Here is a 14,903-nt window from a genome sequence, read left to right as displayed (position 1 = left end):
GAAACGAACGGCGTTTGCCAGAAACATGAAACAACAAATAGATATAAGGAATTTAACTCAGAAATTATTAACTTCGGCTTCAATTCACTGATCAAAATGAAACTTATAACACTCCTTAGAACATTTAAAAGCAAATGAAACGATTAATGTTGAAACTATGTAAATTGCTTAAATTTGCCTATATTCATACTTGTAGATATGTGTATAATTTTGATTATAAAGGCGACCATATTTATGAATATATATATGAATTATTAACTGTATAATACTAATAATAATAATATAAAATATAATAATAATAATGATATAAAACCACGAAGTAATGGCAAACTCGGGGTCATTACAAGTGTTATCAGGGCATGGGGTGCAATATGTCCTTGAAAATTCACTATTTACATTCGCATTTGGACTTTTTCCCCCCTAACTTGGGAGCGGTTAGTGAAGAATGCGGCGAGAGATTTCACCAGGATATTTGTGTCATGGAGAAACGATTTTGAGGAAAATCGGTACAGAACATGTTAGCAGACTACTGTTGGAACCTCAAGGAAGAGGTTTCGGGTGGCAGTTACAAACGGCAGAGTTCAAGAAAGAAATTTTGAAAATGTGAGTAAAAATGTGTTTTTCTCCTTCTTTTTTTTTGCATGAAATTTCTTAATTGAACAGTCAAAATCGGTCCTATATATATTTTTTTTATATTTCATAGTTATTCACTTCAATATTTAAATCTTATTTCATGAGCAAACAAACAAAAATAATTTCAAATTTCGATGTTTATTACAAAGGGAATTACATTTTTATTAAAGACAAAATATGAAAATTAAGGGAAAACGATAGGTGATACAGCATTTCTACTTTCAGATTTGGATTCAGCGGGGTCGAATTATAAATAATCACCTATTTTCGTTCAAAGGAGCAAAAAAAAAAGTTTAAATTTGTTCATCAGCGCTCCCAAAAGGCATTGTAGCGTTTCATTTATTGGTTCGACTCTTACTTGAGGTGAAATTACATGTTGATTTAATTTCCGGAAGTCTACTACTGGCCTCCATAAACCTCCTTGTTTTGGAACTATGTTTAACGGATTCAAGTATGAAGATGATTCTTGATAGATAATCCCCCATTTCTGCCATTTTTCTAATTTTTCCTCCAAAGCTTGTCTTTTAGAAATAGGAATAGGATATGGAACACTAGTAACAGGAACCTGTGTGTCTATCTGGATTCTATATGATTCAACATTAGCATGTCGTGGCTGATCTGAAAACTGAATGTAGTATTTGCTTAAAAGTTCAAACATTTGGTCTTTCTGCAAAGCATTCAAAATTTCATTATCAGAAATACTTTCCCTAACCACTTCATTTGAGGGAATGTACTCTGTTTCATCATTTAACAAAATATAGTTAAATTCACGATTATTTACATCACTGCCATTATTATTATTTAACGTAATTTCCTAAGTAAAATTGGCACACAGTTCTCTTCCATTAGGGGTTACAAGTTTTAAATTTTGTTTTCTAAGGTCCAGAATTGCCTTATATTTTCTCAAGAACGAAATTCCCAAAATTAAATCTGCATTCAGCTCCTTGAGAAAGAACATTTCTACAGGAAAATATTTATCAGCAATTTTAAGAGCAATTACCTTCGATCCTACGTACAATCTTACATCTCTTTGATCCAGTAAAACCACAAAGTTTTATGTCATCCACTTTGTCAAGTTTAATGTTCCCAATTAACGTGGATATTTTACACCAAATATCAAAATTTAACACACTAGCCTGACTTTCTGTATCTCTTGTACAAATAATAGGTTTTTGATCAATACGACCATGAATAACTGGAACTTCTATAAGTGGAATAGGTGTATTGGCTCCAGTAGAAAGCCAGTCTGGTTCTTCCTCAAACCACTCAAGCAAAAAATTCACTTGTAAAAAAATTTGTGAAATTAGATCCAGTAAAATTAGTGTCCGAACTATTATCATCACCAGAATTCTTCTGCACTTCTTGCACCTGCGATAAGAAGCAGAGAGAACGATGCACATCTGTCCGCCATTTCAATTTAATGGAGAACTATTCACATTATTTTGAGAGTTTAACGATTGTTGTACTCTGGTTACAGGTATAGGTACTTGAATAGATGATGCCAATCCTGTATTACTTGACATACTAGCTTGAGGTGTAGCCTGGACTTGTGATGTTTGATAACCTTGCAAAGTTGATGAAACTCTTGCCGTTTGAGTATGATGTTGTGTATTAAAATTATTACTGTACTCAGGTCTATAATTACTCACTGTTTGTGTCACATAAGAATTAGCATCATAAGACCCACCTTGACCAGGTTGTACAAAATTAGATTGATATCCATTAAAATACCGGTTTCTGGGAAAATTTCTGCCTCTTACATTGGTTCCATTATTAAACCTATTTCCAAAGTTATTAGAATATATTGGAGTATTTCCATTTTGTTTAAATCTCCTAAACGATTTGTTTCCATTTTCATTATCATTATTGCCAGGATTAAATCGACCATTACCATTATAATATGTTAGTCGAAAATTTCACTGTTCATGACTAGATTCAGATGTTTGAGTAGACGAAATAGTCATAGATTTGTCCCTTTTAAGATTCACCTGTCGAACATTCAATTTCATTTTGGTTTGTTTGCTCCTTTTATAAGATTTTGAGACTTTGTCACTGTCAAATTTCTCTTCTGGAAGACACATTTGTCTCCTTCGGCTAGTTTTCACAACCTCTAATATTCTTAACATACTTGTAAGTTGATCTACAGATGTTATTTCATGACATGTTATATTATTAGCAATGTAATCTGGCAATGGGCTAATAATAAGTTGGATAACATCAGTGTCTTGAGGATAATCTACAAGATTACAGTAACTTGAATATGTTTTCATAGCAAAAGTTTCTAAATTTCCAAGTTGTGGCGAATCATATTTTCTATTTCTCAACACTGCTAATTGTGACTGAAAAACCTCTGTTGACGCGAATTGGTTCATAAACTTTTGAACGAAATCGTCATATGAAGAAAATTGCCGTTTGTGTGTTCTAAACCAATATCCTGCATGATTTGTAAAGCATCTTTGCACACTTTGTAATCTTAAATGTTTAGGAATGCAAATCAAATTCAAAGTGTAAGTCAATTGTTCTATACATTCTCTAGCATACTGAACTTCTAATTTGCCGGAAAACTTAGGGAGATGATCTAACTCATTAATTTTTAAACATCTAGCTCTACCACTATCAGATACAAAAGGTGTAGGCATATTAGCTTGATTTCCAATATGACAACTTGCATCTGGTTAGGTTCACGGCAAAGCTGAACATTGATTAAATCAGCAAGGTCATCACTTGTACACCAAGTACAAGTTAAAGGATTACTCTGAACATTACAAGTATCAAATGATGTGCGATGAACATTGTCACATACTGAGTTTGTCGACCTAACAGATCCAAAATGAAACTGATTTCTTTACTTTCCAAGTAACATGTTTACGAGAACTTGAACTTTTTATCAATCGTTTGACATGTGTTGTTTCCGATGAAGCTTCAGGATCGGTATCTGATGAACTCAATCCGGAATCCATTCTTCGGTTACGTTGGCTAGTTGCATTTACACTATTTCTTTGCATTTCAACGTTTCTACTTACATTATTCGTAGTTAAATGTTGTTGATAAATTTGTATCCATTGTTGACAATCTGTCCTTAATGTTGATAAACTGTGAGGAAATATCATTTAAATTAGTTTCAAATGTTTCGAAACGTTGCTCTTGTGTTTTTCTGTTTTCTTCTAATACAATTAACCTGTCGTCAACAGTCTTCAATTCTTCTTTCAATTTTTTCTCTATCTGTTCGTTAGACCTAACACATGCAGCGGCAACAGAATCAATTTTTCTTGTCACTTCAAAGACAATGTTGTCTAACCTACTACTGACATTCTTTATATCTTCATTAACAGCATAAAACTTTGTGTCCGACTCCAGATGGACAGCTTCTAGTTTTGTATTCACATCAGAATTCAATTGTTCCAATTTTTTCTTAGTTGTTCATTTCATTGTTTTAACTCCCCGCTTATACGTTCATTAGATTCTTGAAGTTTTTGATTGAGCTGTTCATTGGATTCTTTCATCTCTTGACTGGATACCTGAAGTCTCTTGTTTAGCTGGCCACTAGATTCCTTAAACTTCTGATCTAATTTATCTTCCATAGAAAGTTTAATACCTTTAATTGTGTCCAAAAGTTCAGAAAAATTTGGAGTAACAGTTTCCAAATAAAATGGCAATTTCAAAGGATCATATTCTGGATTACATTTAGAACAATAAAACTGTTCACTGGTGGTAGAATAAATATGGCAGTGTGTTACAGTTAACCTTAAGTAATTAACACGATACCAAGAAAGACAACTTACACACTGTATAGATCTGCGATCACTATTAGGATCATTACAACAGACAATATTCACAGATGCACCAGTCTGCTTACTTACTTCACCTTCTTGCACTTGAGATGTTGAATTCATGTTTTCGTAATGAACAGTTTCCTTCTTACGATTATGTCATCTTACATCTTTCCCTGTTTTATCAGCCATAATATACACAAGTTTCAAAATTGAACAAGGGCAATAAAATTTAAAAGTTGAGAACTAAATACATTCGTCACTCAAAATCCGAAGATACACTTCTTTAATCGGGTCCTTTTTAATGGTCGCCAATGATTTGAGACGTGGCCCTTTGCCTAATCCCAAATAACCTTTTAGTTAAGTTCATGGATTGCACAAATAAAAATGTAGATACATCATAATTTTGAATATATATCTGTATTAACACACTTGTACAATCACAATGATAGATATAGCATTCACAGCCATTTCTTAGATGTTCAAATTTTATCAATAACTTTTTAAACAAATGAAATATGTATCAGTGTTGCAAACACCCTATTTTTTTTACAATAAGTTCATAATAATTGTGAATGTCAATATTGGACAGTCACAACATTTTCTTTAATTGATGATTTATTGAATACGAAAAAGGTTGTTAGATCTAGATGATGAAAGTACTTGATCATTATATTTATGCAAATTATTATTGTTAGTGGACTAGTGGTATGTAAAAATTTTCGTAGGCACTGTCAACGCAAAGGTTTATAATCACAATCTAATCCTTACCTTTATTATATGTAAGCTCTACAGAAATAAATAAACTTCATATTACACAACAGTAAACAGGTATTTTTTCTCATTTAATTTTGTACTTGGCAAGTCTTTTTGGGGAGTTCAGACCATTGTGGAAACAGTATCATGGCAGCTTAATGAATTTGCATTATGCATGCATGCATCAGCATCATGCATGTTTCACATGCTACTCTATGTTTTTGTATTGAAGACAGACTCTGTGTGCTTTGTCCTGAGGTTTTCAAACTCAAGTGGGCAGCCCTGGTATTGGATGATGTATGCACTTTGTCCACAGCATACTAAAAATTGTATCGTCTTCCAACAGAAAATCGTGGCAACTGGGAACCTGAGCTGCATGGTTGAATATATATATGTGCATCACATTCTCTCTTTGCACAGTGGCCATTTGATTTTTCAGCATTTAGTTTGCATACTTTAAAGCATTTGATTTGGTATATTTCATGTCAGATTTCTGCACTTTTAGCTAATCCTGACAATGGGGATGACTTGTGATTAGATGAAGTGGATGAAGGGACAAACACAATGCCCAGGAAGCTTTGTTGGCCTGCAACATTGCAGTGACTGGAGAGTACTAAGTGGAATATATTTAATGAAGAAAGATCATCTAATAACAAGCTCATGAAATGGTCTTTCCAATCATTAAGGTGTAGTCGTGGTTAATGAATGGTTACAAAAGATAATCGTCATGGACTGGACTGACTGAACTTTCACAAAAATTCTCACAAGAGCTAAAATGGCTTCAAGAACTACTCTGAGGCACTCCATTGTAGTTCAGCTATGTCTCCTAGGTTACTGGCCAACCAAATGACAGCACCCTCCCAGCATCAATTGTATTACAATGTATTGCATCCCAAGTACATTTGCTACAACGTTCCTTCTGAACAGAAAAAAAAAGACAATAATCTCCATTTCCCTGGCAAATCTTTTTATAGACCATTAAGAACAAAATAATCTACTAACTACCAGTTGAAAAGAATAAGATTTTTTAAAAAATATGCACATAAATACAACAGGCAGAGCTGCAGTGAACTAATCGGTAGGGTGTCTGACTGCCACGCAGGAGACCCAGGTTTGATTCCTGGGGTGGGTGATCTAAGGTCTGAAATTTACCGGCCTTGTCCCTGCATAAAGTGGTTCCTGGGGGTGGCCAGAGCATGGTACTGATCACATCACCTTCAAAATGGCCAAGATCGAGAATGTGTGGAGCTCTACCCCTTACATCCCCTAAATGTGCCTTCATGGAAGGCATGCTATACCTAGGTATGTGTGGTCGTATTGTTTGGTCATCTGTATTACTGGATTGAAGATCACGAAAATCAAGAGAGGATTAAAAAACCTATGTTTGTCAGATTGTTACGCTTTTTGTCATTGCCTATTCGAATGAATGCAACAGAAAGTGTGAAATGATACCACAACACTTCTGAATAAGTTCACTGGTTTTGACACAAACGCAATGGTGTGTCAGCAGATTTGCAGATTTTTAAAATTACAACTCCCTCAGATTATCTACAAACGAGGAACTTGGTTTTTGTTCAATATTGTCCATATGTATCAAGGAATACATTCTCAAAAATCACCAGGCTTTAAACAAGTTTGTTGCTAGCATGTCTATAAACATTGATGAATAAGGCAGGAAAGTCCCCAAACTTGAGGGTTTCTATCTATTGAAGTCTAATTTACTAAGAAAGACAGAGGAATATTTTAAAAATGCAAGAACCAGCAGATGAAAACGTTACATCAACAGAAGGTGACAAATTTTGTGTAACTGTATTCAAATGTGTTATGGGTGTAATTGTGACACTCATTTTATGATTAACTCCATTTCAGGAAATTTTCTCTTAAGTTAGACAACTTCCTTGCAGTGAGTGGCGAAGAAGATTAAAATGTATTTTTTCCTAGTTAGACTAGGTAAGTTATTTTTTGAAAGTACACCTACATATAACTTTATATTTCAAATACTGTATATTAATTATAATATTAAGTGGCAAAGCTTTTTTCCTCAATAATGTATCCAAAAAAGGGGGTCTTAATATGCCGGCAAATACGGTAATTTATTTTTCAGCAAATAGGTATATTATTGTTTCTATAAAGACTCATCTTTTCTGAATAATATGACATAAATTATGCTAAGTTTTACTTTAAACTCATCCACAGACTCATTAAAAACTGAGGTGTGCAAGGGGCATTCAATAAAGATTTCCCCTAACCCACTTACAGTGGTCATATGGGGCTGAAAGTGCACATGGATAAATATGCATCCTTTCTCCTCAGAAGAAAGCCATGTCACATCCATTCTCACCACTGAATTACTACTGCCCTCTATGCAAAAACATACCTAGTCTGGTCATAAATACTGTTACAAAGGAAAACGAGCAACATGGTGAAAGGTAATTTAATATGCATAAAGGATGTGAAGTATACATGGTCTGACAACAGTTTGCACCAATCATATTTCAAAATGTCTGCTGTTAGCATGCACACAGGCTCGGAGTCTGCCGGACCCCTCGTCTATTGCAGCATGCACTGTCTCCAGAGGAAATGTCGCCACTGCAGCCAGTATAGAGCGCTTCAATCTGTCAACTGTGGGGTGACTCTTCTTGCAGGCAATACCCTCAAGCACTGCCCACAGTTCTACAGCAACACTCACAATGAGTCATCACACATTCCACCACCAGGTTCATTTATTCGCCTCACAATGGACAGTGTTACAGCATCTGAAACTTTTTAACAGTATTTATGGCCAGACTAAGTACATCAAACTGTCATTTAGGGACATGTCCTGATGTACTGAATGTACCACGTTCTCCAGCACATGCAATCATACTGTGGTACCACTGTTTAACTTTGAGAAAAAAAATGTTGATATGGCTTATGGCCCCAACCCTCGTATACCGAAAACAATTTGTCAATTATACTAGGATACATATCTCGGATATACCCTATGCCTTCTGGGGTACCGCAGGGCTCCAATTTGGACCCAATCCTTTTCTTACTCTTTATTCATGACCTCCCGAAAATAATTATGAAAAGGTGATGCCTCCTATTTCCTGACGAAGATAGCCTTGACTTGTAGAGAGACGTAAATAAATTACTACAATGGAGTGAAAATAATACTTTCATTTAATCTTGATAAATGTCAGGTAATGTATATAACAAATGCTCAAACATTAAGAAACTTCTTGTATCAGTTGAGAGGAAAACAAATAACCAGGGTAACTAAATTCACAAATCTTGGTGTCACATACGACGCTAATCTATGCTTGAAAGAACATATCCATCACATCGTTAACCAAGTGTACAAGAAATTAGGGTTCATAAAAATATGTGGGGAAGATCTACCAAGTACATCAATATTAATAACTTTGTATGTCTCTATAGTACGCTCACTCATAGAATATGCATCAGTAATATGGCAGGCCTTGGATAAAAAAAAAAAACATGAGGGAAATAGTGGTGATTCAGCCCAAATTCTACCTAAAGTACAAAGAAGACAAAGTATATCCTAAATTCACTCCATGCTCTGAACTTGTGTTGCAGTATAACATAATAAAAATGAAGAAAGGTTTAATCTAAATTTGATGAGCATACTATATAAAATTGTAAATAACAAAATAGGCTCTATGGGGTTAGTATGTGCACTACAATATCGTGTACCTCAAATGAGAACCAGACCGAAACCTAGGTTGTTCCATGTGCCAAAATCTAGAACAAACTATGTAAAGATATCTCCGATGTGGAAAATGGGTAAAAATTCTAAAGAAGTGGTAGAAAATGATCCAAGCATTGATATAAACAGTCCCTCACTTCAATCATTCAAAATAGCCCTACTGGGTCAATGGAGAAAGGAGTAAGGGGTTCACCTGTTTAGCAATTAGTAAAACAATTTATGTAATGCACAAAATGTATGCATGCCTCAATGGAACAATGTTCTGTGGCATCATTTGTTCAATAAATAAATAAATAATTATAAAACTTGCCAACTTTTCATTTTACACCCATAAAGTTTCATTCTTCATGGATATGCCAAAATACACATTATACATGTACACAGCCAGTGCTATTATTAGTTTAAGATATCTTAGGAATTCCATCATTTAATTTTGTGAATCAAGATAGGAGAAAGGGATTTCCTTGACATTTCGTTGTGTTTTAGATGCCTCAGACAGTTGGTCTCACTTCTCCCTAATATACCTATGCAACCATCACGGAACTGGCACTAAAACATGGATATACTGAATGTTAACTCTCCACATGGTGCAGCAAAGCTGAAAGCCAAGTCAGACAACCTGCACCATCAACACAACCCACTCCATGATCACAACCAGATCCCAGTAACAAAACCAAGTGGTTTGCCTTTCCCTACCATCCTACCACATCCAACCGCCTTACAAAAGCCCTCCGCCCCTACAATATCCAAATAGCACACAAACCAACCTCCAAAATAGCTGACCAACTAAACAAACATAAACGGTACTTCCTCTCCCTCCCTCAACAATCCAGGTGTCTATGATGCTAATTGCGAGTGCAAGGCTCACTACATCGGCAGATCCATTAGGCCCATCAGTGAGAGAATTCAGCAGCACCTATCAAATGCAAAAACTGCCCAACCCACCACCGGACTTGCCAAGCATATCAAATTCCACAACCATAAAATTGAGAAAGTACATGTCAAATGCAAAGCACACACTCTGATAGACACAAAAATCAAAGAAACACACGCCATCATGCACTACAACCATGAACTGAACATAGATAGTGGTCAGGCACACCACACCTGGCTTCCGTTAATGCAACAAACACCGGTGAACAGCAGACGACATATATGCAGACATACAGGTGACAGCAGCACACCTAGCGTCGATTTAGGAAAAAACACCAGAAATGCACCAAAGCAACAACACAACGAATTCCAACGAGAATGGTGGCAGTGGCTACCGAAATTAATAGAAAATAATGTAGAACAACGTGAGTACCTTAATTATCTATTACCGGGTCTCTCATTCCCATAGTATGAATACCTTTGATGTTAACCAGAAAAGTTAATTCCAATTCCTTTGTATTTAATAACATTCGTGCCTACTAAAACACAGTCAGGTCTTTCAGCCATAAATTAATTGTGATTGGTTAAGACACAATGTATACACACTTCTTTATCAGTTAAAATAACATGCTGCACATATAAGGTACATGGGATCATGACTACATAGAAATTTCAGTGAAAAATGCCAGATCGGCTATGAGTTGAACCCGGGCTGCTGGCACACTGTCCCATCACTCTAACAACTGAGATACCGAACCAGCCTAGTTTCGCATGATTTTTATCCACCACTGTTTCACGTATGATTTGGCACACTCGATCATAAGGTAATATACAACTCTACGCTGGGAGAAACTACATGTCATCAGTGTTTCAAAGTCAAGAAGAGATCCCATTGCAGTACCACTGACAGAGACAATTCCAAACAGATAAATCAGCATCAGGAAAACAGGCAAAACCAGGGCTTGTTTGGTAGCTCAGGTGATATAAGCACAGCACAATTTGCTGGAGACCCAGGTTCGTGTCCTGGCCAAGCCTGCACTTTTCGCTGAAATTCCTACTAATATATCTGTCTGGAGCCGTGGGCTTCGAACCCACTGCTGCGTCTATGATACAATACAACGCTCTAGAGGAGACACCAGGGAACAACACAATCATAACATGAAGAAAAAGAAGTTGCACTTGGATACGCCTTCAAAAGAACAATGAACATCGCTGGATTAACTTGGTAGAGTTTCATATTAATTTTTGTTGCTAAATACATAACATTTAGTGAAGAATAAAAATGCAGGTGATAATTAATCAGCAGCTCCCCGATGGTGCATTGGTAGTGTCGTTGCAGTTACATGCTGGGAGAAACTAAGCACATCAGTTTCCATCTTATTGTGATAGTACTCACAGACAATTCCATACACACACACAAATCAAATGAAACCAGGGCTGGTAACAGTTTAGTATATCAGATACACATTTCTTCATTTTTACAGAAGAAACTACTTACGGAAATGAGTTTCTCCAAGATTTCCAACATTGTTGAGGTATTTTCTTTCATCATGGAATACTATATTTGACCGGGAAATCATGTATTTCTCAAGAGAAATATCTCTCCGATGCACAAAAGCTCTTGCCTACATTACCTTCGACTACGTGAACCAAATGTTCCATACGTTTGATGACGTAAGCCCCTGTCAATGTTTCCAACCCCCCTTTTTTTTAACTATGCTTGCCTAACCTAACCAAACCTTATCGGAAATGGTTCGTGAGGCTATCCATCAGCTACCGTACCCGTGCATAATGTACAATTTGCACATGTGACTAACACAATAGTAGGTATTTTTTCGTGAACAAGGTTGGAAACACTGCATACCCACAACATGAGTCAAGATGTGTCAGTCATATTGTGTGTTATGGAAGCGAAGAAAGGATTTTAAAAAATCACTATGTATGTGAAAAATTGTGTTTCTTTTCGTGTAAAAAGCATAATGACACCTTGAACTATGTTCTGCAATACACAATTGGTAAGTACGAACCCTGTGAAACACAAATTATTCGATTTTAATGTGTCTCCGATATACTAAACTGTTACCGAAATTAGTATGTATTAGCAATGCAGACAGGAGAACCTCGTTATGTAAGCTGTCGCAGCAGTATGTGACAACTCAAACACACTCTCCTAGAGTTATTGAGCTTCCTGTAGTTTTGACTTCTTGCCATCAAATAAAACTATGTTTTACACTTTAGTGTCTAAATATTATACATAGGCCGTCAAAAGGCATCTAAAGGTCGAAAGCTAGCTGACACTCAATGATGTGTAGGGACTAGACCAAATCACATAACTTTACACTGTATTCTGCATTTTTTTGTGAATAGAAAATTTAGTTTCCAAATACTTTTCACTTTCTTCTTCTTCCTCAACTACGGTGATATTCAATCAAAAGTCCAAACATGCATGCAATATCAAGCAGTAGTAAAACAGTTAAGGAATGTAGGCAAGTGAGCGTTAAGACTGTGGGCTTATCGGGTGAACAAAATTGTTTGTTTATTAGGTACTACTTTACTATACCTGAGACACCTGGGAATCATTTCTTTCGCACTTTTTTACATTGCTAACGTACTATTCTGCATTCCGGAACACTTATTTAGGTGAAATAATTGAATGATATCCGATTAATTTGTCCAGACTTGGCAACTAACAACTGCATTAGAGAAAAGTTAATTAATTAATGCAAATGTTAATCCATTTATCCTCTTGCAATAGTAAATACCAAATTGGTTGGATTACACGTTATGATTTGTTATGAATTTTATATCATTCCGTTAATTATCTGTGGCAAGTTCCAATGTTAAAACACCTGTCCCCACATCACCCCACAAGGTCAAATAGACACGTAATCTTTCAAAGTGTCATAAATATGCGACATGAAACACAACAATGTGTTCCTGTAAGAAATAGCAGCAACCTGTTTATGACTGTATGTTGTCAAACGGTACAAAACTTTTAAAAGTTAAATGTTCATTACAAATATTGTTCCACTTACCTAACACAATTTTAAGGTGTTTTAATCGTGTAGCAGCATCCTTCTTCAAGTCCTGGATCTTTTGCGTAGATTTCTTAACGTCTGCATGGGGTTTCTTGCTAAACATGATTTTCAAATTACATGCTAGAGTGCATACGATCTATTTTTATACATTGCTATAATCCACAGTGAAAAATCTCCACACTTTGTCACCATTACTATCACAACTTCCCATTTACTTCGAACCTTCCAAAACTCCTTCTCTACATTTCCCTACACTTCCGAACGCTATGTCAGCGACATCTACAATGTTGACAAAATAGAATTATGTTCACAGATGGCAGCACTAAACAAAAGCATGAAAAGAAACAAATGTCGTGTAAATATGCGTTACCGTTTGGAACAGCATAAGGACACAGAACAAAAAAGACTCTTTGATCCTATAAAATGTCAGAAATGATAGCTTTAAAAATATATATTTAAAAATTATGCGCAAAATAAACAAAATCGATTTCAAAGGGATTTTTTTGCTTTGAGATACAATATACTATATCACAGGCCAGAAATGAACTATATCGTCCAATTTTCGATACACGTATATTTTCTAAAGAATATGAACGTCAACTTTTTCCAAATAAAATATCTACGTATCTATTTTTACAACCCAGAAGCATGTCGATTTGTGTATGTTATAATAGCACCAGAGACAGCGCCAATGGGGTCGAACCCCTTCCCCCAGGTGAAGCACATTTTAACCCTTAAACCCCTATCCCCCCAAAAAACAAGGAAAAGCAGAGAAATAATGGGTTTTGACCCACACCCAAATCTGTATTTTTTTTTATGGTATTTAGAGACTGTCCCTCCCAGGGTGCGAAATCACTGCAGATTGGACGGGAGGAAGCAGTGATGTGCGGTAACGTCGACACTTGAGGTAGCAGTCAGTGGCGTACTCAAGGGGGTGTGTGGGTCACACCACTTCCCACCCTTTAGGGCTCAGTATTCCTAAAAAAAAGAATGTCAATAACAGGAAAATATTGCAAAATGATGAAAGAGTACTAACAAAGAGTACACCTAACCCCAGTGAGGCAGGAACGGGGGGGTACAGGGGTACATTGTACCCAGGCGCGGTTGGCCCTATAGCGCACAGGATCAGTGAACCCCCAGTAATATACGATAATCACCTCGAGAATGAACAATAAACAATGTCTTTACATTTTCACATTATTTCGCTAAAAATTCTACACAATAAGTCATGTATTTGTGCCGTAATACGGTGAACTCTTTTGCTGAGAAGAAGAAACCGCGATTCGGCCGCCCTGATACAGACCCTCAGTTGAACCCCCACAGGACAGCTCTTGCCATTGTGAAAGCTTCGTGCGGGAGCAGAAGCTCGAGGAGGGTATAGGACAAAATACATGGAAGATGAGATTTGAAGAACCTATGTGCCACCCAACGGTCATGCGCAGTTCGTTCTCTCGCAGAAGGCGCGGGACAAGGCTCCGATCTCGCTGCTTCCTCCCTTCCAGTGTTGCTGTGTGCGGTTCAAGTTTGAAGCGCACACATTACATATTCAATATTCTCTTTGTATCATTTTTGTACCGAACTTCTTGGAATAAATGCAAGATTGTGGCAGAGATGGATGAGTGGAAACAAATAAAAGCTGGAATTAGATGCGATGAATTAAAATAAAGGATATACACTACCAAAATAGCTCGTGCATGCATTCAGAGGTTTTTCCTTAAAGGTGGAAACACTTGGGGTTCAAGAAAGAGAAAGAATGGCGCGAAGACGTGACTCGCTGTCGCTCGGTGTCAATCGTCTCAAGTTTGTTAGTTTTTGAAGTGCTTGGATACTTGTTGGAAAGTATTAAGTGATGCTGCGAGTGAAGCGAGGGATGGACTTTACCTAGGTTATGTCATTTGATGCAGTGTAGGCGTTGCTGTCCGCGCAGGTAAGAAATGACCGATAGAAATGCACATAATTAACGTAAACAAACTTCCTTGTCCACTGAAAAAAAGCGTGTGCTGGTCGACCAGCCCCAAATTTGAACAAAGCTATCTTGTATCAATGAAAGGGTCTCAGGTTCGATTTCTAGTATGCACATGCCATTAGTTGCCATTTCCCTTTAATAAATGTAGGACCAGTTCT

The 14,903-nt window shown here is 36.5% G+C and overlaps 1 protein-coding gene across 8 annotated transcripts in view; it reads right to left on the bottom strand.

The window, feature by feature from the left end:
• Window positions 1-13,053, bottom strand: part of LOC145985162 (ral GTPase-activating protein subunit alpha-1) — a 201,986-nt gene extending 188,933 nt beyond the window's left edge. For all 8 annotated transcript variants that reach the window (XM_083118842.1, XM_083118847.1, XM_083118845.1 and 5 more), the window contains exon 1: window positions 12,777-13,053. In XM_083118842.1, the coding sequence (XP_082974968.1) occupies window positions 12,777-12,882 (106 nt within the window). In that variant the 5' untranslated portion in view covers window positions 12,883-13,053. The remainder of the gene's footprint in view (window positions 1-12,776) is intronic.
• Between the last annotated feature and the right edge of the window lie 1,850 nt (window positions 13,054-14,903).

This window comes from Lepisma saccharinum, chromosome 3 (genome assembly GCF_977018435.1).
Source record: "Lepisma saccharinum chromosome 3, izLepSacc3.1, whole genome shotgun sequence".
Lineage (NCBI taxonomy): Eukaryota > Metazoa > Arthropoda > Insecta > Zygentoma > Lepismatidae > Lepisma > Lepisma saccharinum.
This window is presented reverse-complemented; position numbering and strand designations above follow the sequence as displayed.